The 27,584-nt window shown below is 49.1% G+C and overlaps 2 protein-coding genes across 9 annotated transcripts in view; both read right to left on the reverse strand.

The window, feature by feature from the left end:
• Positions 1-1,667: 1,667 nt before the first annotated feature.
• On the reverse strand, positions 1,668-18,165 carry SNORC (secondary ossification center associated regulator of chondrocyte maturation). Of its 3 annotated transcripts, XM_032636951.1 has the most exons (6): positions 18,111-18,165; positions 11,379-11,439; positions 8,514-8,681; positions 8,050-8,181; positions 1,935-2,117; positions 1,668-1,840 (listed from the first exon to the last, which is right to left on the reverse strand). In XM_032636951.1, the coding sequence occupies exons 4-6, from the start codon at positions 8,120-8,122 to the stop codon at positions 1,731-1,733; spliced, it is 366 nt and encodes a 121-aa protein (XP_032492842.1). In that variant the 5' UTR covers positions 8,123-8,181; positions 8,514-8,681; positions 11,379-11,439; positions 18,111-18,165; the 3' UTR covers positions 1,668-1,730. The 3 variants fall into 3 exon arrangements, with proteins under 3 accessions (XP_032492842.1, XP_032492843.1, XP_032492841.1); XM_032636952.1 differs by lacking the exons at positions 11,379-11,439; positions 18,111-18,165 and adding an exon at positions 10,247-10,889; XM_032636950.1 differs by lacking the exons at positions 8,514-8,681; positions 11,379-11,439; positions 18,111-18,165 and having other exon boundaries at positions 8,050-8,408.
• Positions 18,166-18,310: 145 nt separating this feature from the next.
• The window catches only part of GIGYF2 (GRB10 interacting GYF protein 2), a 126,658-nt gene continuing 117,384 nt past the window's right edge, over positions 18,311-27,584 (reverse strand). For all 6 annotated transcript variants that reach the window (XM_032636946.1, XM_032636941.1, XM_032636947.1 and 3 more), the window contains 4 exons: positions 26,966-27,120; positions 25,273-25,457; positions 24,339-24,486; positions 18,311-20,139 (listed from right to left, as the gene is read on the reverse strand). In XM_032636946.1, the coding sequence (XP_032492837.1) occupies positions 20,072-20,139; positions 24,339-24,486; positions 25,273-25,457; positions 26,966-27,120 (556 nt within the window). In that variant the 3' untranslated portion in view covers positions 18,311-20,071. The remainder of the gene's footprint in view (positions 20,140-24,338; positions 24,487-25,272; positions 25,458-26,965; positions 27,121-27,584) is intronic.

Here is a 27,584-nt window from a genome sequence, read left to right on the forward strand (position 1 = left end):
CAACATGCTGGTCCAACCGGAGAGGGACCCCCCTGGCCCCAGTGAGGGGCTGATGCTCTTGGGGCCTCCTTGCTGCAACCCCAGGGGAAGTACCTGCACCTGAGTTTCCCAGGAGTGAGGGGATGGGGAGAGGGACCATTTCGGAGTCCCATACTGCTCCTGGCAGGGTGGGGCTGGGGAGGGGAGCCGTTGGTCCTGGCCCATATCCCGCTTTTCTTTTCGGAGCTGGGAAACAGCATACTGACTTGGGTCACCTGCTCTAAGGAGGGCTTCGGCTACTGCAGGTTATGCGTAATAATGTAAACAGTTTCATGAAGACCAGTCAGTTTCATAACAGTCTTTATAAGCAGAAACTTAAGCCATGATGTGTTTTGAGGAGTGTGAGTGGGTACCACGTGTGGCCATCTGGCGTATCCAGGAGAAAACTGGTCTTAGCCAGAACAGGTAGTCAGGAGCTCAGAGAAACCAAGGAGGCCAAAACAATTGCTAGAGACAATGGTGAAAAAAAAAGAGGAACAGCTCACTCCACCAGCACTCGCTCAAAAGGATCCTCTTGTGGCCCAGGTGTTAAACCATCACTGGGGTTTGCAGACAGTGCCCCCTCTAGGCCTTGGGTCCTCACTCCAAGGGTCCTTGGAGGATGGGGACAGGACGTAGTTCTGGCTTCTTTCCTGCTGCACCCAGAGCAGGTAAGCCACTAATTTAAATCCCTCTCTCTAAATGATAAAAGTTAGGCTTCCTGGGAAGTATGGAAGACAGAGGGCATGACCAAGGACCCAGTGCCAGGGCCAAGCTGGGGCGTGGCACGGATGGGTGGTTCCTCATCCCTCATTCAGTTGCCATAATTTCAGGGTTGAAGTGAAAAGAGATGAGCTTGAAAGGCCTTTTTGTTTTCCTTCTCTGTTCAAACAGCCATCCTGCGTGGGGTTGCCCGCTCTGCCCGAGGCTCCGCGAAGCCCCCTGCACAAGCTTACACAAGCCAGGGGAGGGAGGCGGTCTGGGGCTGTGGGTTGGGGAACCAGGACAGGGACCCACAGCACCCGGGCTTCACCCCTCTGCTCATTCGCTCCTTGGGCTCCCCGGGGAAGAGGGGCCCCCAGGAGTCCTGAAGGTGCAGGTCTGGGGCTCAGAGCCTGCAAATAGCGCGCTGGCTGCCAGAGTCAGAAGACGCCCCCCACCCCCAAAGTCACTGGCCTCTGGTTGGGGAGCCGGGACAGCCCAGGGTCCCGCGGACCCCACCATCACCCAGCGAGGCGCAGAAAGCAGGGCGGCGGGCCCAGGGCAGGCCGCTGACTCTCCTGCCCTCGGGGCCTCACGCCGGTCCGCCCTCACAGCGCTCCAGGGCTGGAGCTGAGGGGTCGGCAGAGGGCAGGCCCCGGGCAGTTTGCGGGACGAGCAGGGGGCTGCGGCACGGCAACTCCGCCCTCCCACGGCCTCGCCGAGAACTCTGGCCAGAGAACTCCGCACGCCCCGCTCACGCACACCGGCGGCCTCCGGCGCACGCGCATCGCGCACGCACCCGCACTCCTGCGGAGCCCCAGCGCACGTGCGCTCACGCACGCGCGCGTGTGCGCGCGTATGCGCGCCTCGAGCCCCGAGCACGTGCACGTCGCCTGCCCCCACACCCCCACCCGGCTCGCCCACACACTCACGCGCCGACACATGGAGACACGGGGGCGCGCACCGGGGGTGGCGCCGAGTCGCGCCGCGGCGCGGCCCCTTTATTCGCTTCAGGAGGCGGAAAACTTTCTCAGCGCGACGACCACGAGCGCCAGCACCACGCAGGTGGCCAGCAGGGCGGCGATGACGATGGCCGCGATGGCGCCGGGTCCCAGCGAGCCTGCGGAGGACGGAGGGCCGCGTTAGCCCCGAGGCCCGGCCCCACTCCCACCCCTTCCTCCCGGCCCGCCCGGCCCCCGCGCCCCAGCCCGTACCGCCGCCCTGGTCCAGACGCTCCCGCGCGGTGCTGTCCTCGGGGCTCGGCGCGGCGGTGGGCGCGGGCGGGCCGCTGACCGCCGGCTCCCGGGCGGGGCTGGTGCTCTCTGCGGGGCCTTCTCCCGACGGCAGCTCGGCGGGCTCGTTCCACAGGGTGGGCACGGGCTCCTGCGGGCCCTCGGCTGCAAAGCCAAGGACAGGTGTGGGGGCCTGGGCGGCAGGGCCGACGGGGACGTCGCCCCCGCCGTTGACCGACGGGGAAGGGGCGCTGAGTGCCGGGCTCTGGGGCACAGCGCGGTGCTTGCCGCTTCACAGGTGAGGCAACGGAGGCCGAGTGGCCCACGTGTGGCCCCAGAGCCTCCGCTGGGGTCAGGCCACCCCTGCCATGAGAGGACAGGTTGATGGGGGAGGAGGGCACTGAGGGACCAACAGGCCCACTCGGGAGGAAGCTGGAAGAACTTCGGGCTGGCAGCGAGCTTCAGGGCAGTGGGGCCGGGGGAGGCAGGGCACTTCGACACCCAGCAGAGCCTGGGGCCCCCCATCTGAACTGCTGGGCTCTGTAGGCCCTGGGGAAGTGACACTTGTAAAGGGTCCTTTCCCCGCACCCGCACAGGGCAGCCTTCACCCTGGAGAGGGCGCCGGGAGGTTGAGGCATTGCCCTCTCCAGGAACCAGGGTTCCTGCTCAGCGCTGCCGGTGAGCAAATCTGGCCCACTGCTGCAGGAGGTGGAGAGGAGAGGCCTGCCCCACACCCCAGGGGCAGCCGGCCCTGCTGCTTCTCGGCCCTAACCTGGGCAGAGTGGAGCAGCCCCCAGGGCCTGGGGTCTAGCGCCTGCACATGCCTCCATGCGCCCCCCGAGTGTCTGAGGCTTAGAGCGCAGGGGCCTCTCTAGCCTAAGAAACTGTGATGCCAGCACGTTGCTGCCTCCAGACGGAACGGGGCCAGAGGGGTGGGCAGGGGTGTCTGTGGTCAGTGTTAAGGGAAGCCCCAGGAAAGGGTGAGCCCTCAGCCCCGCACTAGCTGAGGCTCCACCAGCACATCAGTCTCCGGGCAGCGTTTTCTGCAGGAGCCTTTCTCAGCTCATGGGTTGGGGGTTAGCAGGATTTAGGGTACCCAGGGGCCCCAGAGAACGAGAGGGACAGGCTGAGAGGCCTGCATGGTAACCCCAGGCAGCCCACGCCAACTTTGCTCCCCCGTCAAGGATCCTAGCCCGAGGAGCCTCGCAGCAACACCCCAGCCCTGAGTGATCGCTCTCGTGAGCCAGGGATGCTGGAACGGGCTTGCTGGGCATCACGGCGCACCGTCTCATCGATACCAGCCGCTCTGTGGTCGGCCAAGCAGACCAAGGCCCAGGGTAAGCTGAGGTGGGCGCTGTGCTGGTAGTTAGGTGCTGCTGGGGATTGAAGCCCCCGAAGAGGTTGTGCTTCCCGAGAAACTTCCTGGGAAGTTGTGGTTCCGTCAATACAACCCTGGCCAGCCCACCTGCGGTCCTTGGGGCACATTTCACACTTGGGGGCTCCACCCCTGAGAGCTCCCCCAGGGCACAGACAAGCCAGACCCACACCCTGCTTCCAGGCTCACCAGCTCCTGGAGAGGGGCCTGCTCTGGGAAGACACAAAGGTACTTCCAGGGTTCTTCTGCCAAAGTGTGTACCTGAGGCAAATCATGAGTAAACAGCCAAACCCAAATTCCAGGGCAGCCTTGAAATGACTAGGCTTTCACAAACGTTAAGGTCACGAGAGACAAAGAAAGCGTGAGGAATTGTTCCAGGTTGGGGGGGGACTAAGGAGCTGTGACAACACGACGCACCGCGCGTTCCTGGATGGAACGTTATGGAGTCCACTGGTGAACTATGAATAAGGCCGTAGTTCAGGTGTTAGTACTGCGTCAGTTTTCACTTCCTGATTCGGGTAACTGACTCTGCTTATGTAAGAGAATGTCCTTGTCCTTAGGAAGTATTTAGGGACAAAGGGGCATGATGTCTGCAACTTAACTGTCAAAGGTTCAGCAATCAGATAGGTAAGTGAGTAAATAGAGACAGGAAGACGGTGAGAAGAGCAAATATGGCAAGATGTTGGCGGTCGGTGAATCCAACTGAACAGCCTACTGGAGTTCACTGGATAATTCTTATAACTTTTCTGTAAACTTCAGATCGTTTCATGACAAAGTTTTACAAGGTCCCCAGCTCCCAGGCCCTGCCCCTGGTGCCTCTCCCAGGCCTCAGCTGGATCAGTTCTGAGGCTCAGCTTGCAGGCAGGGACCGCTGTCATATTCCCAGGGCTTGCCTGGGCCTGTGCCCCTTTTCAGAAACACCGCTGGCAAGGAGGCCTCTCAGGGGCAGAAGGCCCCTGCACCCACTGTGTGGAAGCCTCCCTCTCCCAGGGCCCAGGCTGAAGCAGTGCTGGGGTGTGGGGGCCATCCCCTGTGAGGAAGGGGAAAGTGACTCTGTCAGGCCTCCCTTGTCACTGCCTGGGAGGGCTGGGGTCTGCAGCCTGCAGCTGCCATGGAAGGCTCCAGGCCCTAGGCATGCCTGCCTCAGGCTCTCTGGGGCTGAGCGAAAAAAGACCTGGGTTTACCCACCGCTTGGCAGGCCCTGAGGTCTAGGGCTCACAGACTGCCTGTCTCCCAGATAAATGAACAAACCGCTGGTCCCCACTTGCTCGCCACACGCCCAAGACAGAGTGGCAGCTAGGCACCTCCCTGTCCTACCACCACCAGCCAAAGCTCACCTCCAACTGCCAGGCCTCTGGCCAGAGAGGCCAGCACAGGGCTACTGGGTATCAGGGCCAGCCAACCTGGTGGCATCCAAGGAGTCAGCCCCAAGCTCAGGAAGAGGAGTGCCGGGCTCCACACCCCCTGGAGGGCAGGGGCTCACTCCCAGGAACTAGTGGTCACCCTCTGCCCTTTGCCAGAGCCCAGGAGCCATCTCTCGGGGAGAAGGGCCCTCTGAGCAGGGTACTTGGAGACCCACCCAGACCTTCTCCCTGTCTGCCCCCAGTGACCCAGCCTCACCCTGTTCCTCCCCACAGAAGCCTGGACCTTCCCTGCCAGACACACCAGCCCAGGCCCCCTCATCCCTGCTTTGAGCACCCCCTCCCACCCCTTCAAGACTCTGCCAGTCTCTGAAGCTTGACAGGCTGAATCCATTGGCTTCCAATCAGGAGGGCTGGGTCCAGATCCCGGCTCCACCACAGCCTCACCCTGGGACCACCGCGGACTGCCTTCGCCGCCGGCCTTCACTTCCCGACCTGTGGAATGGGGGGTGGACCGTGCCTCTCGCAGCCCTCACAAGGTGGTGACTGCTGTCACGGCCATCGTCAGCTGCTGCCTCTGCCCTAGGGCCTTTCTGGCCTGGGCACCATGGCCCTTGCCCCCCTGCGGGCTTTGCGCCGGCTGTAGCTGACCATCACCGGGAGACCCCCAGAGGCTGATCCGGGCTTCAAGGATTGATCTGCACCCAAGCAGCCAGGGCCCAGGGCCCAGCCAGCTCCCTGCCAGCCCAGGCAGGTGCCCCAGCGGCACACATGGGCCAGAACTACAGCCTGCGCTCAGTCACCAGCCCTCTGGCAAAGGAGGTGCAGCTGCCGAGGAGGGCCAGGCATTTTCTTGTCCTCATCTATGTGCCTCCGTAGTCTCTCAATTTGCTGTAGTCAGAGGGAGAAGCCAGTCTATCCCCCAGATCTATCCTTCCGGGGAGCCATGAACAGAAGCCGTTGTCAGGGAGCTTCCCCACAGCAGGCCCCATCTGAGGAGGGGGAAAGATGGGGGAAAGAAATGCCAGGCAGAGGGACTGGTATGCGGGCAGGCGTGGATGGCGAGCAGAGACGTTAAGTGAGGACGGAGAAGGGAGGACAAGGACCGGAGTGAGCAGCGACTGGCAACTCCGCGCGCTGACTGAGAGGCCTGGAGAAGTGGGCGCCTCGTGACCCTGCCACGGGCCTGGGCACCGTGGGCTCTCCTCCAGCCCCACCGCCTTTCGGTAAATAAGCTTGTTTAACGCTCAGTCTGACCACTGGGCCCAGAGGCCAGGCGCCCAAGCTCACAGACGGCCTTTGTGCGGCCATGAAGGGCCTTTTCATCCCTGCCCTGGCCTCCCGCCCGCTCAGCCTGGCCTGCTCCCCCCACCTCGGTAGCTGTGGACACGAGCGACCCGCAGGGAGGGCAGCAGGCCGCTCCCTCCCCGCCTGCCTGCTCAGGACCCCAGCCCAGGGAGCAGCGGGCCAGGGGCCTGTGGGGCCTGCTGCACACCTGCTCTGAGCCTCCAGCCGGGGGTGGGGCGGCCAGGAGCCTCCCGAGCCCGCTCCCTCCCAGAGCGGCAGGGCGAACCACAGCCAGCCGGAGCCCCAAAGACTCCGGGGTGGGGCTGGCCTGCCTGCCCTTGGTAGGACACATGGAGGGGACTCGGGAGGTGAGGTCAGGTGAGGTCCCGCTGCCGCCAGACGCGAGGCTGTCCCCAGGCGTTCCTGCGGCGGCAGACGCAGCCCACCCACCCAGGCTGTGTGTGCACAGTCTGATCCAACGCCTCTGGCCGGCAGCCTGGCTTGGGGGGCTGGCTGCATGGGGACCAAGGAATGACAGAAGCTGCCCACACGGCCCCAGACCCTGGGCAGATGGACGCCAGCACCTTCACCTCCACCCACTTTGACCACCAGGCGGGAAAAGCTTTTCACTGGGGTGGGTGGGGTACAAGGGAGCCATGGGAGTCGCCACCCCACTTTAGATCACTTCCCCAATTCCCTGGGCACCACACCAGCCCCCTGGCTTGCCCAGCTGGCCCCTCTCCCACCAAAAGGGAGGCTGGATGCTCTCCTAGCTGCATGAGGAGGTGCTTCTTCCTGAGACTACCCTGCACCCAGCAGAGCGGCTGGGGATGTTTGCCTCCTAACATGCGCTGAGCGCTACCAGCTGCCTGGCCCGTCCTGAAAGCTCACGTGTGTGAACTTGGCAGACCTACAGTCTCCTGCGAGAGAGGCAGAGGCGCTCTGGTTATCGCCATGGTACAGCAGAGGAGAGGCACAGAGATGCTGAGAAACAGTGAGGAGGACAGGGCCAGAAACGAAGCCAGCCTGCAAGCTTCTTTCTAGGGCGTCTAGAGGGAGGCCGGCAGGCCCACAGGCTCCCCGCCACCCCACCCCGTTTCCTCCCGTGTTCGTGCCTGAGTGTGTGACCATAAGGGTCCCCCCAGGCCTCGCATCCCCCAGCAGCTCTCCCAGCACCACATCCACACGATGGTATCACAGCCTCCCTCAGATCCACAGACACTCCCCCGAAACCCATGCCGTGGAGGGTCTCCAAGGGGCCCCCCCACCCACACATTTCTCCAGCCCCAGGACTGCCCTCAGGAGCCCCGAAACACCTCCCTTTGGCCCACCTCACAGCCATCAGAGACGGCTTTCTTCCAGGAGAAAGACCACCCATGACCCGTCTGTGCCTTTTCTCGCTCAGGCTTTGAAGCCCCACAGCTGTGCCCAGGACTGGGGCTCAGGTCCCAGGAGCCTGCCAACCCAAGCCTGGTGGGACCCTTCTCGCCAGACCCCAGACCCAGCCATTTTCAGCCTCAGTGCAGTGCCTCAGTCCAGCATCCTCATGGTTTTACAGAGGGGTCTCTGGCCCTGTGCTCCCTCTGGAATTTTTCCCAAGATGGAAACAGTACCTGGGTCTTCACTCTCAAAGGACATTTCAGAAAACCAGCAGAGAAGGGCTTGCAGGGCTTGACAAATAAATGGTAGGGCTCTGCGTTCTTACATCTAGGGGCCTGGGGCCTCTGCCCCTCAGCTGCTTGCCTGGTGCCCCCTCCTGACTCCCAGATCTGAAGGCCTTCAGATTTTAGGGTGCTGGAGTAATCCCCATGTCCCCTAGGCAGCTAATGTCCCTGGCCCTGCTCCCCAAGTCACCCTCCTACTTCAGAGGTCACCATCTCTATGGCTAACGATTCCCTGAGGCCTTGGACGCAGCTGCTGCCAGCCTGTCCTGGGGGAGCCCTTCACAGAATCACCGCCAAACTGCCACCCCATCTCCTGTGAATGGCCTTGCCAGTGGGCATTAGAGATTCTGGCCTAAGGTACTTCTTAGCCTTGGGAGGCTGGTGGTAGCAGAGCCCGGGGGCACCCTTACCTGTGAGCACCGCAGGGGCCAGGACCCCGGAGAGGAGCAGCAGTGCCATGCGCAGGGCCAGACAGAGCGCCATCCTGGCCCGTGAGTGAGCGCGGCCGGCGAGCGGGATGCACGGAGGACTGAGCTGGTTAACTTCAGGGCAGAGGGAAAGAGGCATCAAAGGGCTGGGAAGGGTTTCATCAATGCAAACTCTGTCCTCCTGGGACACCGTGCCCGCCCCCCACACATGAAAACACACACACACACACACAGCACAGCTTACAGAACTGACTGCTTTCCTGAACTCTGCAGCAGCCCCACCCTCAGAGAGGGAAAGAGGAAATTGCTCTTTCCCGCTCTCCTCTCTCTCTCTCTCTCTCTCTCTCTCTCTCTCTCACACACACACACACACACACACACACACACACACACACACCTGGGCCACTGAAAGTGAGAGAATCTCAACCTCCATGTGCAAGACTCACCCAGGGAGCTTGATAAATGCAGATGGCCCTGGCACTCTGTTTCAGTGGGTCGTGGATGGGCCCAGGAATCTGCATTTTAGTGCTCAAGGCCCAGGCTTGGGAGACTCCAACCCTAGGCTGGCAGCACTGATGAGGGCCAGGTTCTGCTCACGTTTGGGCTCTCGATGCCTGGCGGGGAGTGGGCACACAACAACCCTTGTTAAAGCAGCATTTTTCTTTTTTTTTTTTTGCGGTACGCGGGCCTCTCACTGTTGCAGCCTCTCTCCCCTTGCGGAACATAGGCTCCGGACGCGCAGGCTCAGTGGTCATGGCTCACGGGCCCAGCCGCTCTGCGGCATGTGGGATCTTCCGGGACCGGGGCACGAACCCGTCCGTGTCCCCTGCATCGGCAGGCGGACTCTCAACCACTGCGTCACCAGGGAAGCCCTAAAGCCGCACTTTTAAAGCAGTTTCCATCCAAACCTTCTGGCAGCTCTAGTCTCTCCAGAAAAACTCATGTCATAAAACACCCTGTGTCCCTTCTTCTTGCTCTCTGTTCTCCTAGGTACCTGGGACTTGAAATACCACCTGTGTGTTCACGACACACATTTCCAACCCAGTTCTGGCCCAGAACTTCAGCCCCATCGCCCACTGCCTCCCGGACAGCCCCAAGGGTACCTAATGAGCATCTCCAACTTAACGTGTCCAAAACAAACCTTGACTGCACTGCCTCTCCAGCCCTGCGCAGTAGTTAAATCCCAGCCCCCCACCTTCCAGATGTCATGGCCACATAATTAAAGTTCATCAGAGGTCTCTCTCTTTCCCTTGTCTAAGCTCTCAGAAAGTACACCCCCCTACTTCAAACCCTTCATGGTTTCCCACTGCTCTTTGAATAAAAAGCCAAACTAAGGACTTGCCTTGGTCCTGCTCACTATGTTCAGTCTGCTGGCCTTGAAAAGGTTCCTCCAATACACCAAACTTAATCCTGCCTCAGGGCCTTTTCACTCGCTGTCCCCTCTCCTAGAAAGCAGTCTCTCAGCTCATTACATGGCCACCTCCTAATCACCATTCAGGTCTCAGCTCTGATCATTCAGTCCCCCATTCACCCATCACATAGCTTTAAATTTCTTCTTAGCATTTATATTTGTATGAAACTCTCATTTCCTTTTTTTTTTTTTTTGGTTAATTTTTTGAGGGATGACATATATATGGTGAAATCTTATGTTTACAGCTTGATGAACTTTCATACATTTGTAAACACCACCCAAATCAATATAGAACATTTCCAGCGCACCAGCAGGATTCTTCCTGCCCCTCCCTAGTCAGGACCCCCAAGGTGCCAAGCCGTCTTCTATCGCCATAGATTAGCTTCCTCTACTCTTGAACTTCAAATAAACTGAATCATATGACGTGAACGCCTGTGTCTGCCTTCTTCTGCTCAACATTCTGTGAGATTCATCCACATTGTTGCATGTAGCAGTGGCTCATTCTTTCCTATTGCTGAATAGTATTCAATCGTATGACTGTGCCACAATTTTCTATCCATTTATTTATGTCAGTTTGGGTTGTTTCCAGGTCTGAACTTTTATGAATATAGCTCCTGTGGGTATTCTTGTACCTGCCTTTGGTGAACATATACACTAGGTTCTCTTGGTTATATATCTAAAGATAGGATCGCTAGGTCAGAGTACAGTGTTCAGACTCTCGATGCTGGCGAGCAGCTTTCCACAGTGTTTGTTCTCATTTACACTCACCAGCAGTGTGAGAGTTCCAGTTGCTCCACATCCTCACCAATACCTGGCACTGGCAGTCTTTTTTATTTCTAGCCGTTCTGACAGGTACGTAGTGGTGTCTCATCGTGGTTGTACTCCCATGACTAATAAAGTTGAACACCTTTTCCTATTTATTGACCACAGGAATATCCTCCTATGTGAAGGGTCTGCTCAGATTTTTTTGCTGATATATTAGGGTGGTTTATCACATTGAATTTATTTTTAGGATTTTTTCGGTGTGTGACCCAGATAAAAATTCTTTGTCAGATATATGATATGGTGCCTTTAAATGAAGTGTCCATTGGTTGTCTGTCTCTACTCTGTGACTAAGTCCCAGATAGCTGGGGCTGTGTTTAGTTCACCAATGTATTTCTAGAACCTAGCACATGATAGGAACTTAATACTGGAATTCAATCAGTTGGGATTTCTGGGATAGAATTAACATCGAGCATCTTCTCACTTGTTCACTCATTTGTTGGTGCTGGTTTGCTCTATCTCCTGTCCTCACCTTCCTGTGCCCTCAATGTAATGTAGAGTCAGACTCCCAGATCACACTCCTGAGAGAGTCTTGCCAGCTGACTCCGTGTTGGCACCTGCAATGGAGGCACTGGGGGGAGATGAAAGGCGGGAGAGAAGTGCCTCTCTTTCTTTTTTTTTTTTTTTTTTTTTTTTTTTTGCGTTACGCGGGCCTCTCACTGTCGTGGCCTCTCCCGTTGCGGAGGACAGGCTCCGGACGCGCAGGCTCAGCGGCCATGGCTCACGGGCCCAGCCGCTCCGCGGCATGTGGGATCCTCCCAGACCGGGGCACGAACCCGCGTCCCCTGCATCGGCAGGCGGACTCTCAACCACTGCGCCACCAGGGAAGCCCAAGTGCCTCTCTTTCTGATTCAGATTTCTGACAATGTCTCTGGCAGCGGCAGCGGCACTGGCACTGGCCACACCAACTTCAGTAACGAGTAAGCGTGGCTTGCAAAATTACAGTCAAACTGAATTCACAGCTGTGTCAATTCTTCCAGGTGAAATGTATGGCACTGAATGGGAAGGAGTGAGACCTTGAGATCTGGAATGGGGGTATTTGGGCAGACTCAAACAAATCTGAGAATCTTCCACTCACAAATCCTCAGGCCTCCCTTGCAGCAGCAGCAGGCTCCTTAGAGAAATGGCTAATTCCAAATCTGGAAAAGTAAAAGTAAATGATGAACCTAGAATATCTCATGGCAAATTAAGAAAGTGCTCAAAGGACGATAGAGATGTGGCAAAAGGACACAAATGTCAACTTGGAGGGGCTCCAAATGGACAAATTGTGCACAACAGTATCCGATTATAACCTACAGTGTGTGCATGCATGCGTGTGTGTGTGTGTGTGTGTGTAAAGCTCTTCCTTATAGTAGAATGCTGACTAATAAATTACAGGAAAGCTTGACAACCACTAACAGTTCAAGCAAGAATCATAATGACTGCTAAAACTAGTGGATAAAAGTTTGATGAGAGCTGGATATTTACATAGTCTCCAAGTATCTCCCATAAAGAGAAAAATCATTACAGTGGACAAACCTGGCAGATACTATCTTTAAGTAATTAAAGTTAACATCACCAGTAATGGTTCAAACTGACATCATGTACCTCCTGATACGACGCATCAAGGACATAACATCACTTCTGTAGTATTCCTGCCCAATTGCATAATCTCAATTAAATCATGAGAAAAATACCAGACAAATGCAAACTGAGTGCATTCTACAAAGTAATTGTCCTTTAAAAATCTCAAGGTATGTAAGATAGAGGAACTGTTCCAGATTAGGGAAGACTCAAAGAAACATGACATCCAAATACAAAAAGCAATCATGATGGCATCCTGCACCTTTTTGTTTTTTCTTATAGAAGACATTAGTGGAACAATTGGTGAAATATGAATGAAGCCTGGATATTAACCAATAGCATCATATACTTTATTTCCTAACTTTAATAATTGTACTGTGGTTATGTAAATGTCCTTGTCTCAAGGAAACACGCCCTGAAATGTTTAGGGATAAGGGACATAATGTCTTCAATTTGCTTTCAAGTGATTCATAAAAAATAGTTACTGAGAGTCATTATTGTGAGTGTAGTTATAGACTAAAAAAAAAAAAATGCAGGTGTGGTAAAATGTTAGCAATTGGAGAATCTGGATGAAAGATATGTGGGAGTTTTTTCTACTGTTCTTACAAGTTTTAAGTCTGAAATTATTCAAAATTTTAAAAATCCCCCTTCTCCCCAAAAAGAATCACTTATATCTCAGTGACTAATGAAATAATAGACCTAGGCAATGATCATCAATGAATGTTAAAACTGCTACATGAAAGATCAACAGCACTTGTATAATGGATGAATCAACCTGACAGCAACAGGACTGATGAATTCTGACATAGTGAAAATGGGACAACCAGACAATGCTGCCTGTGATGCAACAGGACGCACAGCAAGTTAAGTATTCTTGGAGGGGGAGGGGAGAATCTGAATCCAATTAAGTTTCTAGACCTGACTATTCATTCACAGAAGATGTGGGGGAGAGTAACAAATTGACACTATAAGGACGCTCCTTGCTGAGTCCACATTATGGGATGTTCTGTGGGTAAATGATCTTGTTTTTTCAATTTTTTTTTTTTTCGAGGGGAAACTGGTTAGACTAAAAGAGACTTAAACATAGCAACCAAATGCGATCCGTGAACCTCATTTTGATTCTGATTCAAACTTTTGTAAAAAGACATTTTTAAGATAATCTGAAAAAATCATACAGACTGGGTTTAGATACTAAGAAATTATTAATATTCTTAATGTGGTATTGACATGTTCTTTTTTTAAAAGTATCTTTGTTACCACGCACATTAAAATATTTACGAGTGACTCGATATCTAGGATTGGTTTTAAAATATTCTAAGGGAAAAAAGGTGAGATTAAAAACACAAAATTGGTAAAACAGTAGGAGTTTGTTACATTAGCTGCTGTGACTGAAAGTTGTGTCCCCCAAGATTTTTATGTTGGAAGCCCTAGTCCCAATGGGATGGTATTCAGAGGTGGAGCCTTGGGGAGGTGGTTAGGGTTAGATTAGGTCATGAGGGTGGGGTCCTCCTTGTAATGGGATAAAAAGACAACTTTTAAGAGAGAAAAAGATGGGATAGAAAGAGACCTGAGATCTCCTTCTCTGCCATGTGAGGACATAACAAGATGGCCATGTGCAAGCCAGGATGACTCTCACCAGACACTTGATCTGTCAGCACCTAGATCGTGGGACTTCCCAGCCCATACTAAAGACACTAGTCTACTTCAATGTATGCTGAAGTTTTTTCAATTAATAAGAAAAAGAACTGAACTCAGGCAAAAGCTAATTAAAGACGAAAGCTGCAGTAACCTCAGTACTGTTAAGGACTCAAACCCCTTGGGAATGAAGGTTTAAGTCACCCACCAGCTCAAGGGCTGGTGGAAGGCAAAAAGAACGTGAAATGGGAAATAAGGAAGTTGTACAAATATCACCCACAGTCTCATGACAAAGAACAGAAACAAAAACTGATGTATATTTTATTCCTTGCTGTATATATACATACACCAATTTTTCATATATATCTGTGTGTGTGTGTGTATATATATATAAAATAAAATTTAGTCGTTAAGATACTAATTATCCAGGTGAGACTGTAAGTGAATTGGAGATATTAGTATCACCTAGAAAAGGATATGATGGCTGACCATTAGCTAAGGTATTAGTGATTTCCCTAGTTACTGATCCTTCAGTAATCTTACCTTCCTACTCTTCCAACGCCAATTCTTTTTTCTCCCCTGCCCTCCGCCCGCATTTCTTTTGACTGAATATTTAGGACGGTTTCTGATTCATGATGGGACCCTGACCTGCTTAGGGCTTAACTTGACGTTGTCAAAAGAAGTCCGAAAATCCAAGTCAGTGACTCGTTCCCTTAACTCAGGCTCACCGTGCCTTACATTTTGACCTGGGTCTGGTTTAGTAAAACCATAACGGGTATTTGTCAAAGACTCACACTAAAACACAAGTGCTAAATCTGCAAACCCCAAGTGTCAGCAATATGCCGCAAAGATGCACACACAGATCACACTTGCACATATGCACTCAGGAGGTGAGAGCTGAAGGAAACCTCCCAGATCAGCTAGGCCAGTAGCTCCCCACTCAAGCTGCCCGTTTAGGATCACTTAGGGCACCTAAAAAATAATTTCCAGTGCTGGGCCCCACCCTAAATAAGAAACCATGGGACATGGGGCTCAGGGACTGATTTTTGTTTCAAGTTCATCATTTGATCTGGGCCAACCCCCTCATCTGACAGGCAAGGAAACAGACCCAGAGACAGGACAGGAAGGACAGGTTAATAACGAAGCTGGTACTAACATCTAGTCTCCTGGAACCCATGCCACATTGCCTCCCTGAGGGCTACTTCTTTACACTGATTTGCAGATGTCTAAGAGGGCGGCTGCCCGTTTTTAATACGTTCCATTGCACCTACACGTGAGCCCACAAACTCCCTTCTCTCTTGCAAAATGGCCTACAAATATTTATCAAGCCTGTATGTGCTGGGCATTGCACTATGCAATTACATTTTAAGTTACTGATCACAGCTACCTCACAGTTCCCATTTCACAGATGGGGAAATAAATACTTGCCTAAAGGAGATAGCAGGATCAACTTGCAAATCTGACAGCTTGACTCCAGTGCCCCCATCCACAAAACCACTCATAGGTTCATGCCACAGGGTACCTTTAAAAACACACACGCTCACACACACACCAAAAACCTAGATTCTGTATAGAATTGGGGGTTGCTAGACACAGCAAGGTTGAGCCCTTGGAAATCACTCGTTTTCCAGCTCTGCACAAGAATGGAACAGAGCCTGTGCCGAGCCCCCTCGTCAGGGTAACCACTAGGAATCCTTTCCCATGGTGGATGTGCACAGACTCAACCATTCCAAACTCTTCCAACTTCAAAGCAGGCTAAAGAGAATGACAGTGGTAGAGGCTGCTGCCAATGTAACATCCATTCCCTGTGTTTCTTAGAAACAGAATCCCAGTGGTATTTGGGGTGGCAAACCACTCAACTAAAACCCCCAAATTTCCAGCCCTTTATTTTTTTTGCGGCACACGGGCCTCTCACTGTTGTGGCCTCTCCCGTTGCGGAGCACAGGCTCCGGACGCGCAGGCTCAGCGGCCATGGCTCACGGGCCCAGCCGCTCTGTGGCATGTGGGATCTTCCCGGACCGAGGCACGAACCCGTGTCCCCTGCACCGGCAGGCGGACTCTCAACCACTGCGCCACCAGGGAAGCTCTCCAGCCTTTCTTGAACTAACTATAGTTACGTATCCACGTTCCAGTTTAAAAGACAAGATGTTTGGTAGAGCTCCCAAAAAAGCTCCTCAAGGAAGGCTGACTGAACAGGGAGGTGTGCTCCCTGAGCCTCACCCCAATCCTTCCTCCTGCCTGGAATACAGGCACGATGGTTGGTGCTCTAGCAGTCACCTTGGACCATGAGTGACCTTGAGAATGGAAGCCGCAACGAGGAGGGTAAAACAGAAAGAACCTGGGTCCCTGAGCCACACCAGCCTTGGACTGATGACCTCCAGATTTCACTTGAGAAATAAACTATCTTGTTTAAGTCACTGTTACTTTGTATCTTATTATATGCAGCCAAACCTAACAATGACCCACTGACCCTCAAGGACTACTTCTCATGCTAAAGGAGGCATTCAAAGGAGAAAACTGGCTACCAAGGGAAAATAATCCCCCACTCCTAGATTTGGGGGGAAAAGTAAACAATCTTTAAGAAATGATGCCTCTGCTTAAGACCAGCTGGACTGAACTGAGTGTTGAAGCTAGAGTGAGTTCCATCCCCATGATGTCATCACTTCGCCAGCAACGAAAGGGGAGGCAACTGCAGCTTTTAGGCTGCAGGGCAGTTGCTGCAATTAGGGAAGAGCCCAGTTCTCTTCTCCTGCTTCCCAACATCTATGTGCTGTTTCTCCCATACACTGAACCATAGCAGTGTTTGTTACTTTAGCTGCAAAACATTCCCACTGACGAATCCCTGGAGGGAAACTCTTCTCTCAGGGGCTCCAGGTGCCCTTCCAGAACCAACACTACCAAAAGCTATGCGGGTCCTGACAATGGCATCTGACAATGTCTGTAAAATGATCACACATCTGGCTGCCTCAAGCTTCCCAGGCTCTCCACGGTCCCAGCAAGCACTGCGGCTTCATCAGGAATTGCCTGTGCTCACAGCCATCCTCTAGAGCGAGGCTTTTTTCTTTTTGTTCCCAAATAACCCATTAACTATGAGGCCAACTTCCATTTGGAATGTGCTCTCAGCTGCACCTCACTCTATTTAGAACGTGCATGCCTGTTGCTCTTTTAATGAAGCTCTACCTCCCACACTGGAAGCACAGGAGAGAACTAGGTTCATTTCACATCAGAATCATACACAGACTTTTTCATTAATAATATGGAGAGGACATTTTGTATAAAACAAACTTCAATTTCTTCACCTGATCAATTTAAAATAGGGTGTAGAAAATGGCACACACACTATTTATGTGTATATATTTGTATATATGTATTATTTAAAATAAAGCCTGAAGTACCATTATCCTGAAATTAAAAAGAAAAAAATAACCCCTCAATTTAGAGCCAACGAAGAACTGAAGTTCCTTGATATATATGCATAAGCTAATTTTAAGCAGCTATTTCCCCAAAACAGCAACAACAGTACCTCTCATCCCACATGCTCTTCTATAAAGTGACCTTACCACTCATTCCATCAAGGGAGATGTTGGAGGTGACCATGTTCCCCAACCCCCTGAATCTGAAAGAGCTTGTGACTACTTTCACACAGTGTCACAGGAGTGACACTATGTGACTCGAGAGTCCAGGTCAGAAGAGGTGATGCAGCCTCTGCCCGGTTCTCTGGGGGAAGCCAACTGCCAAAGAAGTCCACCTACCCTGAAGCTGCCATGCTGGAGAGGGCACAAGTAGTTCCTCCAGCCACCAGCCCAGGTGAGCTCTGCGGCAATAGCCAGCGTCAACTGCCATTCACACGAGTGAGCCCTCGCGCCCCCCAACCTATCAAACCTTCCCAAGATCGCAGCCCCAGCTGACCTCCGACCATAACCAGAGGAGACACCATGGAAGAACCGCCCAGCTGAGCCCTCCCCCCAGAGTCCTGACTCATAAAATTACCAATAAAATGCAAGGGTTGCTGTAAGCCAGTTTGCGGGTAATTTGTTATGTAGCAGCAGTAACCAGAACACCGACTACCTTGGGGAAAGTATCCATAATCAAACTACCTTGTCTGGGTATGTTTTTTAAATCTCTGACTTAAAACAACTGGAAGCAAACAGTGTACAAAACAAATACTTTAAAACTCAGGAAGAGTTTAGATAACCTGCAAGTAAGTCCACAGAAAGCGGTGAGAAGAGGCTGCTCGCAGTGAGAGTGAGCAAATGAGGATGTGAAAACGGGTAGAACGGAGACAGAGACAAACATCCTTAGGGAACAGTGGTTGCCTTCCACCATGTGGGAAATTCCTCAGGTAGAAGCAATGCTCCTGGTTAAGCTAATGGAATGTTCCATGGCTAAAACGACGTTGCTCCCTGAAGTCTGCCTACCCCTCCCCCAAATGTTGTGTTTTATTTTTAAATTTCCCCTGAACAAGCATACAATAGAATCTAGCTTGGAAGGTGTGGGCAGGCTCTGGAGGGGGCACCTTCAGGGGTGTGTGTCTGTGTTGTGAGGACAGGAGACGATCTGCAGGTCAGCAGAAAGGGGCAGAGGAGGAAAGACATTTAATCAACTTACCCACGTTTACCTTGACCTCTACATTCTCAAATACAGAACCAAGTCAGCATTCCATAGCCTGCCAGAGAAAGCCACAGCTGCGTCCATGTCTTGGGTGCTCACTTGTCTGGAGCTTTTCCATGGTGCCAAGAAGATGGTTTGGTGGAAAACTCAGCCTTGACAAGGGTGAGTACAAGAAGTGTACTCAGATAAAGTACCACCAGGTTTTATTTAAGTTCCTTTTTATTTTCCTCCACACTGGCAAAAGTTCCGAGGGAGCTTAAAGTTTTGTAAACATTTTAACTATCCCTCTCCCCACCCCCCACTTTTGAATTTACAAAGCAAAGGAGAGCAGGAGCCCCAATTTTTAATGGTTCCCCATCTCCTCATGCTATTTGATCCAAAAACTATGTACAAGTCTGTAGCAGTCTCTGTATAGTTATTGTACATGTTTAAGAGGGAGGGAGGCAAAAAGGGACAAGGAGAATGGGGATCCAAAAGAATAAAAACAGAAACCCAAATATAATCATCCAAAACCAAACTGCTCTCAGAGCAACTCCAGCCTTCTTCGGGCAATGATGACAGAAAGAAAAGGCGCTCTACCAGGAGCCACCCGAACCACAGCACTTCTTGCACAGGGGCGGACGGTCCAAAGGCTCCAGACCAAAGTGTGATTGGCAATTCCAGGTGATGTTCTGTGGGGGGTTGGCAGAGGCAGGAAGAGTATTGTTTATAAATAGGGCTTGAATACATTTATATCTGAAGTGAAGGGGTACTACGAGGCCACAACCAGAACCAGGCTTCTCTCTCCTGTTCTCTCCCATCCCCTCCATCCCACTGCAATCTCCTGTATAGTGGTTTCCATGGATGAAGGTCTTAAAAGATGGTCAGGTTTTGTATGTTCTTTTTTCAGAAAAGGCAAGCAACTTGCCATTCCAGAATCTTTAAACAAAACCTTTCGGGGCCACAGCAAGACACACACGCAATGCTCTGAGGACGCAGATGAAATTCCGGGCTTTTATCAGAAGCAGAAGTTTATCCCTATCCAAAATGAAATTACACATATTCATACATATGGTAAAGATCCTAACTGCCTCTTAAACGAGACAAATTTTCAGCAGAAAGGCCCAAAACAAACTGGTCCTAGTCCTCTGAAGTAAAAATATTTATGGGAAAAAATCCGTTTTTGTAAGAAAGAAAAATTAAAAATAAGTCCCTCTCCCAGGCCACAGGGCTTCCTTTGTCCAATCAGGTTGGAGTATGCCAGGGGAGAAGTCAGCTTGCTTGGAAGTCACTATCTAATGAAGAAAAAACAAGAATCCTTTCTCTGAAAGGATGCTCAGAAAGAAGAGGCGAGGGGTGTGCAACATCAAACCAATCAATCTAAACTCCATCCCACTCAGGGCCTCTTTGATGCAATCCCAGAGTTAGCAGCGGCAATGCAACCTTCAGACTGGAAGAGCTCTCACTGTCTCTGTTGGACACTCAAATCACAGTCCATGGGCGTTTTTGTTGCTGGCCAATGTCTGTTACCATTAACTCTCTTCATGATTGCACCAGTCAGACCCCATGCCCATTTTTTGGGGGGCGGGGGGAGAAGGAGAAGAAAAACAAAATAGAAGGAAAAAAGTGACAAGAGAAAGTAAATTGCTATTGGCAGATCCCAACACACTTTCTGGGAGACAGTAGGTGAAATCACGGCACAGTAAACACGTCTGCCCAAAATCAGCCTTGTTGGGGAGTAATCCCAACTGCCACCCCCAAGACACAGGGTCTGGTCCACTTATCTACAGTCTGAGATGCTCACCAACAAAAATGGTTTAAAGAATCTTGGACACAAAGGGCTGGAAGAAAAAGCCTGAGATGATCGGTTCTGTGATTTGTTGCAGTGATAAAGAGTATATGGTGAGTAAGTGTCGTGTCCAAAGGTGCAGAATCCATGGTCAGCAGAGAAAAGAGGGAAGGCCAGTCCGCTCTGGCAGGTGCTCAGTAGTCATCCAAAGTCTCGATTTCACCCATATTGAGTCGCTCCGATGAAGCATTGACTGAAAACCCTGCAGGGAAAAATTGGCAACGAGTGACTGACCACACCCAGACAACCATGCGGCTCAAATTCTAGGCAGGCAGCTGGAATTTTAGTCTCCTGTTTTTGAGCACACAAATAGGGATACTAAAAGGAGGGAGAAGAAAGGATAAAAGTCAATGTCATGTTTTTTTTGCCCTTCCAATTAGACATTCTATTTTTATATGTTTTATCTTAAGGTTCTGATATAATTTAATTAGGGAGGAAACACACACACACACACACACACACACACACACACACACACACACACACACACATAAACCCAGCACCACTGCTTAAAAAGAACTGCAAACCACTGCCTTAGAGAGTCCCGAGTAGAGCCTGGGTTGTAAGTGTGTTTTAAGGGCCAGGCTGGCTAGGGGGGAAGTTCATTCAGAAGGTGTACCTTAAAAGAATGGGGCAGGGGGAGGACAGGAGTAACACACTAAGTACTTTGTAACCACTCGACCAAATGACTGTGAAATGTGAGTGGGAGTAACACTATTGGGTTGGCCAAAAATTTCGTTCGGGTTTTTCCATAAGATGTTATAGAAAAACCCAAATGAACTTTTTGGCCAACCCAATACTTCAGCCCCATTCGCTATCGGGAATACTTTGGGTCCAAAACTTTGTCAAAGTTCTGGTCAAGAGATTTTGCCTTCAGTGGTAGGAGGCTCCAGGGAAGACCCACTACAAGATCCTTAGAGCCCTCAGATGTTCTTCCTATCACAGAGCAGACGGCACAAAATCATTAAACTACTTTATTCGACTCAATCTACTCTAAGTAGACCAGCAAAGGCAAGGATTTCATTTAGCAATATTAACTGACTGAAATGCAATCTGGTTTAGAAAAAGCAGTACTAGCACAGCCACTGAAGGCAACAGCCAGCACTTACAAACACTACTGAGGTTTGGAAACCTAATGCCATCAGCCACATGTAATTTTTCAATGAACTCCATGATCAGAGATTGATAAAAAGTACTATTAACAGGGCCTCTTTGAAATGAGTGATTCTCAGAAAGCTTTCAGTTCATCCACCCTAAATGAAATCCCAAACTGTTTCAGCTGCTATTTGAATATCAAAAAGTAAACAGGCGATGCTCTCCAGTCTAAAGGCGGTTCTGTTAATATTGAGTTTTCTGCCCCCTCCTTTTTGTTCTTTAATGTTCAAATTTTCAAATACACATTTTAAATGTACCAATAATAAACAAAAAAATGCCTTACATAATAAAAATAGCTTAATTACATTACATTCTTGATTCCAAAATATCATGACTTGAAAAAATAAACACGCCTATTTATTAACCAAGGAAGCTGTGGTACAAGCTGCTTACAAGGCCTCCTACTGGGAGAGGCTAGGATTCCAAATCGCAACCTGAGTTCTACCCCTCAACTGTGTTCCTATAACCTGCAAGATTTTTTTCCCTTGAAAATAATGAAAGGCTTAGTGTTCATATTTGAAAATAACAGTTAATTAGGTAAGTGTAAAAACCTAAAGACCAAATTGTTTATGAAATGAACTATTACTCTATTCCGAAGCAGGTTGTTCTCTGGCTTCACATGTGTCTCAAGAACAAATGAAATGTGATAAGAACAATAATGAGCCACATGAAATAAAAGTGGGAATGTAACAAAAACACAAACTAAACAATTTTAGTCATACAAAGACAGGAAGGGAAAAGAAGCCTGGGGCCAAACACAGTTAAGTATTCGCTGCTATAATATGACGATTACCGATTACCGGGCTAGGCTTTTAGCAGACATGGTCTCATTTACCTGTCCAAAAAACCAGTAAAGAGGGCACGTCTCCTCCCCACTGGACAGAAGGGGGAGCTCTGGGATATAATGAGACCCCATGCAATACAAATGAGGATGTAAGCCCAATATGCCCAGCTCTAAAGACTATATTAGGTTCAGAACAACAGACTCCCACTCACACAACTTCTTTAAGGTTTGGGAGACTGTTTCTATAAGGAAAGTATGACTGGTGGAAAAATGGTATTGTGTGTGTGTATTTCTCATATCCAAGTACAGGATGCTGGTTCACAATGGCACTTGGTAGCTCTAAAAACTAGAAGAAAACACAAGAGTACAATGGAGGACAGGATCATTAAAATGAAGCTGGAATCTCTCTGAAGGTTTGTTTTAGAAGCAAAATTCTCTTTTGATCAATGACCACTTTCTCAATGGATACTTTGGGGTCAAATTTGAAGCTGTTTTCCCATTATGTGCATGGGGAACTTGTGACTGATGGATATTTGTTAATTTTTCTTAATCTATAAGTCAATAAAGCATATATCAATTAAAAACAATAATAAATGGATATGAGTAGGTAAGGGGCAGAAATTATCAGAGGAATTTCCAGAGGAAAGTTTAGTTGAGCAGAAATTCTCATTAAATGGTGCAAGCAAGAGCCCGCCCAAGTGAGCTTCTTCAGTATTTTGTTGAACAATTTTACTTCCCTTATATTTAATTATTTTTTCTTCCCTTTCAAGATACATATTCCTTAAAACTCTATTCCTAGAATGACCTATGTCTCATTCCCTTGAAGGGGGATTTTAAGTCCCTTTCTTTCTTATGTCTATAATAGGAGATGGGGTCAGATCAGATATTTAATCCAAAAACCTTTACCTCATTTTCAGAGGAACCTTTTCCCTGAGAACCTTTTCCCCCCTCCCCCCACCAAGTACCACAGCTAAATAGCGGGGGATTCTTAGCTAGAACTCACAACCAGAACTGAAGGAACACTCTTAAATCTACATTCACCTATCTCTGTCAAAACTGGATAAAATTTTGGACTGCTCCATCCATCCTTAACATAAACTTCCAAGACATGCAGAAAAAAACAAAATTTCGCCAGACCTCTAGGTTTCCAAAGCCAGCTTGCAGAGCACCGGTTCCCGAGGGCAATCCTCAAAGCTGGGTTTCTGTTACTGATATTTTGATTTCTCCAGCGCAGGAAACCTCTGAAGTATGGATACTACCAAGGGCAGAGCAATCTACCTCTTGCTGTGCTATCAGCTCTTTCATCTCTGTATCATGCCTCCTAGTCACTTCACATTCAATCTACCCAACACTTAAACACTGCATCATTCCGAATCCCTGTAAGCCTGCCCCACTTTCCAGGGCTCATCATTTTAGCAAAAGGGCAACTCTTTTCATCCGGCTGCCCAAACCTTTCCATTCTCCTTGTCCATCCCCTAAATTTCTAAAATCCATCTAACTCTCCTCTCCATCTCCACTGCCAAAACCCTATTCCAGGCCACCAGTACCTTTCATCTGGTCTATACTGCAGCCTCCTAACTTTTCTGCCTGATTTCCCAATCTGCCACCTTGGCCAATATAACCATTCTATTCCAGACAACACAGTTTTATAATAGCCTATTCTACATTCATAAATAGAGAATGATATTAATTTCATCATTGCCTGTGAGGTTGTTAGGCCAACTTAAGAAACACAGGTGGCCCATCAGCTTTGCCTATGCTGTTTACTATTCCAGACACACCATTCCCTATCCTTCCTGTCTTTCAAAGCCCCAATTCAGGTGTCACCTTTTCCCCAAGGCTGGCTGCTCTGTATGAAGACACTGGTCCTCAATGTTAGATAAGAGTAGCCATGGGTAACACAGAAGAGTGAAAACAGGACTGCTCTGAAACCCCAGCTGCACTGCTAAATGCTGTGTGACTCTGGGAAATGTCTTAAATCCTCTAGGCCTTGGTTTACTCATTGGTAAAGCTGGAACATCACCTCATAATGCAGGACAATTATGAGAATTATATTATACACACAGTGAATGTCAACAAATACTGGTTCTTTTCTGTGAACATCTGACAGGATTTATGGTCTGCTTCCACAGAAATCAGCATTTTAAATTACTTTTTCTGTTGTCCATTAGTATTATTTTCCAACTAAACTGTAAGTTTTTTTTAAAGAAATTCATATTAGATATGAAAAAAGACTTTAAAACTGAAGGCACCGCATAATGTATTACTTTTCTTACTCCCTGTGGCACATGAGGCATAGCTCCTGCACTGAGATGCCCAGTAAATACTGACTACTAACTTTGAACTGGTCAAAAACATTTATTTTTTATAAGAAGTATTTCCCTTCATGAAAAACATTCCACCATGGGACTCACATATAATCTCCCACCAACACCCAGCTAAGACATTAGGCCTGTGCTCACCTAATAAACTGGGATCTGCTCGGACCATCTTCTGCTTTTTCTTCTTCTTGCCACTTTGTACAGCTTCAAAATTAGACTGTTGGTTGTTGCTTTGATTGGTCTGAAATACTGAATGGAGTGCACTGTGGTTCATCCCCCACACAGAGTCCTGTAAAACGAGACAGCACAACTGAGGTTACATGGTGGATACAGGCTTGGCCCACTCCAAGGAAATGGTTGACCTGGGTCTCACCTTACCAAGGATGAGTTTAAAAACAGAAAGCCTACCATGGATTCTGGTAATAGCGAAACTAAGAACAGTCCACTGAGGCATGCTTTCCCTTCCTTTAGATTCAGACATCCCACTTGAGCTCTGTCTCCACAAGGCCCGTCCTGGGAATTCCAGGTGTCCACACTGCTGTGGCAGCACAGCGGTCAAAACCTCTCCAGATATACATGGACTCTGTATCATCCACTAGGACTGGCTCTTTGGCAATCCACACCTCTCACCTACTCAAAGCGGAAGGTTCCTTTGCTCTCCCGGGCCCATCAACAATGTGTGAAATGTCTGACAGGTTATAGTACTGTCAGTACTGGGTACCAGTGGATCCTGAGCAGCAGAGAGCTAACATTTGTAAGTTTTAACTATTTAAAACCAAATTTATGGTCTATGCCAAGTTGGAATTTGCAATTTGACAGAGGCACTTATATGAACCAAGAACAATGGGGCTGATATGCCTAACAGAGAATGAATGGCTATATTTGCTAATTGGGAAATTCACAAAGGTCTCTGGACACTGAATTTGAAAATATCAAGTCCACCATGTTTTAAAAGGTTCCGGTCATGTGATGTACAAAAATGGGAACATTGTTCTAATTTTCACTTCTCTGGCTGCTCAACATTTCAAGACACGAACACTCACAAGGGCACTGCACTCCCTCTGCTGCCTCATACCTGCTGCTGCGGCGGCGGCTGTTGCTGCTGCGGCTGCCGCTGGCTGGCTTTCTGTTTGGCGCGGCGCTCGAGGAACTGCTTGGCAAACTCCTTGGCCTCAGAGGTATCTCCTAAATAGGCCCTAATGTAATCATGGACCTCATAAGGAGATTCTACTTCTTTCAGGAAAGAAACAAATGTGGGAACTGTAATATGAGAGGAAACAAGACATAAAGAGTAACAATGAAATATCACACAGAAGAGATCAGTTTCAGTTTTTAATATATTTTAACACCCAATACAGACATTAATGATGGAGACTTGAAAGGCATGTAGCTATTCTGTTAAATATTCTTCAGTCTCCTCTGGAGTAGCAGTGGGGGGGACCCACTATCACTGCAATGCCCCAAATCATGTGAAATAGCACAGAGACAAAGTACCATGCATGTTTAGTTTCACTAAACGTTATTTTGGTAGAAACTAAAAGTCATGTTGATCGAAACAACTGTTTGTCTAAGGCTAAAGTCATTTGGGGATTCATTTCTTTTTTCCTTAAATTCAATCAGTATTTATTAAGTGTGATAATGTGGGCAGGCACCACAACAGATACTGAAGATATAGGCATAGCCTCCTTTCACTTCACTGAGATATCCTAAGTTTACAAGAAAAACGGAACACGAAGCAGTGTGGTGCAGGAGAAAAGCACAAGTATCAGAGTTAGACAGACATGGGTTTAAAACCTGATTCTGAAATTTGCTGACTGTGTGACCTTGATGAGTTACTTAACCATTCTGAGCCTCCGTTTCCTAATTTATAAAATGGGGATAACATCACCTACACTGTAAACATATGTCATAAAATTACTGCAAAAATTAGATACCTAGGATAACACATGTTAACCCCTAGAAAGTGCCTAGTACATGGCAGGTGCTTAATGGATGGTAGCCACTGCTATTTTTCACTACTCTTTTCTCTGGCTCGAGCGGACCATTAGCTATTGTTACAATGCTACAAAGGAACCCTTCAATTCCTTTACTGCTCTGTTTTTAAAAGATTCTTGGTTTTAGAAAAGACATCAGAGGTGGACTAGTTCAACAAAGCCCATGAGTTATGGGAATCCCTTCCACACCAAGCTGGAGGGTAAGGGAAAGACTCACTTCCATGTAAGGCTGATAATTCTTCTTTGTGAACAACTAACAATTAGCAAGTTTTTCTTCAAATTGAGCTGAAATCTTTTCACTTGCATACATTATGGGTCTTAGCTTTATCCTACACAAAATAAGTCTACTTGCTCTGTCACATGATTCCCACCCCTGCCCCCAAAGGCAGGAAGGGAAAAACCTCACATCACCTCAGACTTCTCTTGCCCAGGCTGACCTCTGTCCCCACTATAACAGTTACTCTCCTTTGTCCATCTGGCAATGCCCCCCATAAAATGAGCAGTATGGAACTATGACCTCTTCTGCTCTGTACATCATAAGACAGCCTAAGATAGCATCTACTTTTTGGTAACCACTGATAACCTATTTCAGCATAGTATTATAGAACTTTTCTATAATACTATTAAAGAGTCAAGTTCCTATGGTAGGTGCAGGACTTGACCTCCATCAGATTTCACCTCCTGAGTGCTGGCCCATCATCATTCCAATTTTCTAACTCTTTGTGGGTCCTGCTCTGCCATTCCACATGCTGGGTTTCCCTCCCCAATTCTTACCATCCAAGTTATTTGCCGTATTAAGGGCATGAAGCATCTGTTCACACCACTGGGTAAATCCATCTTGGGCTTTATTTACTCCCTGAAAGAGCTTCAGCAATTTTTCTTCTTCTTCTACTTTCTTATTCTGCCGGTTAGACACACCTACAGATTTACTAAAGCAAAACAATAGGGCGATATTATATTCCCAGAAACTGTTACTATATGATTATACTCTAACACCATAAATAGACAATGTCTTGGCAACACTGGATGGCTGTCCAGCAATCCAATTCTTGGCTCCAAAAATGAAAATAAACAAACAACAACAACAAACCCGAAACAAAAAAACTGAAATACTGGGGGTGGGGTGGGGAGGGGTTACACAATACCCCTTAAAATCTAGCCTCAGTTAATACATTCTAGTTTGTGAATACAGGGCTTCTTTTCAGAGAAATTATTAAATGCTCCCCTATGTGTCCTTCAGTAAGACTTTAAATTTTGCTAAGCCTCAGTTTCCTCATCTGTAAAATGGTACTAATACTTCTTTGGGTTATCAAAAGGAATAATGATACTATATGCAAAGGCCTAGAGCACAGTGCCTGGCAAAAATGCTCAATAAACTGACATTTAGTGTCCT

Source organism: Phocoena sinus, chromosome 7 (assembly GCF_008692025.1).
Source record: "Phocoena sinus isolate mPhoSin1 chromosome 7, mPhoSin1.pri, whole genome shotgun sequence".
NCBI classification, from domain to species: domain Eukaryota; kingdom Metazoa; phylum Chordata; class Mammalia; order Artiodactyla; family Phocoenidae; genus Phocoena; species Phocoena sinus.

Bases quoted from the DNA above. Each gene is read 5' to 3' on its own strand.
- SNORC (XM_032636950.1), bottom strand. From the start codon at position 8,206: ATGCCTCTTTCCCTCTGCCCTGAAGTTAACCAGCTCAGTCCTCCGTGC. The intron at 2,118-8,049 runs GTAAGGGTGCCC...TTGGCTTTGCAG, and splicing joins GGCCCCTGCGGTGCTCACAG to CCGAGGGCCCGCAGGAGCCC. The intron at 1,841-1,934 runs GTACGGGCTGGG...CGTCCTCCGCAG, and splicing joins GCGTCTGGACCAGGGCGGCG to GCTCGCTGGGACCCGGCGCC.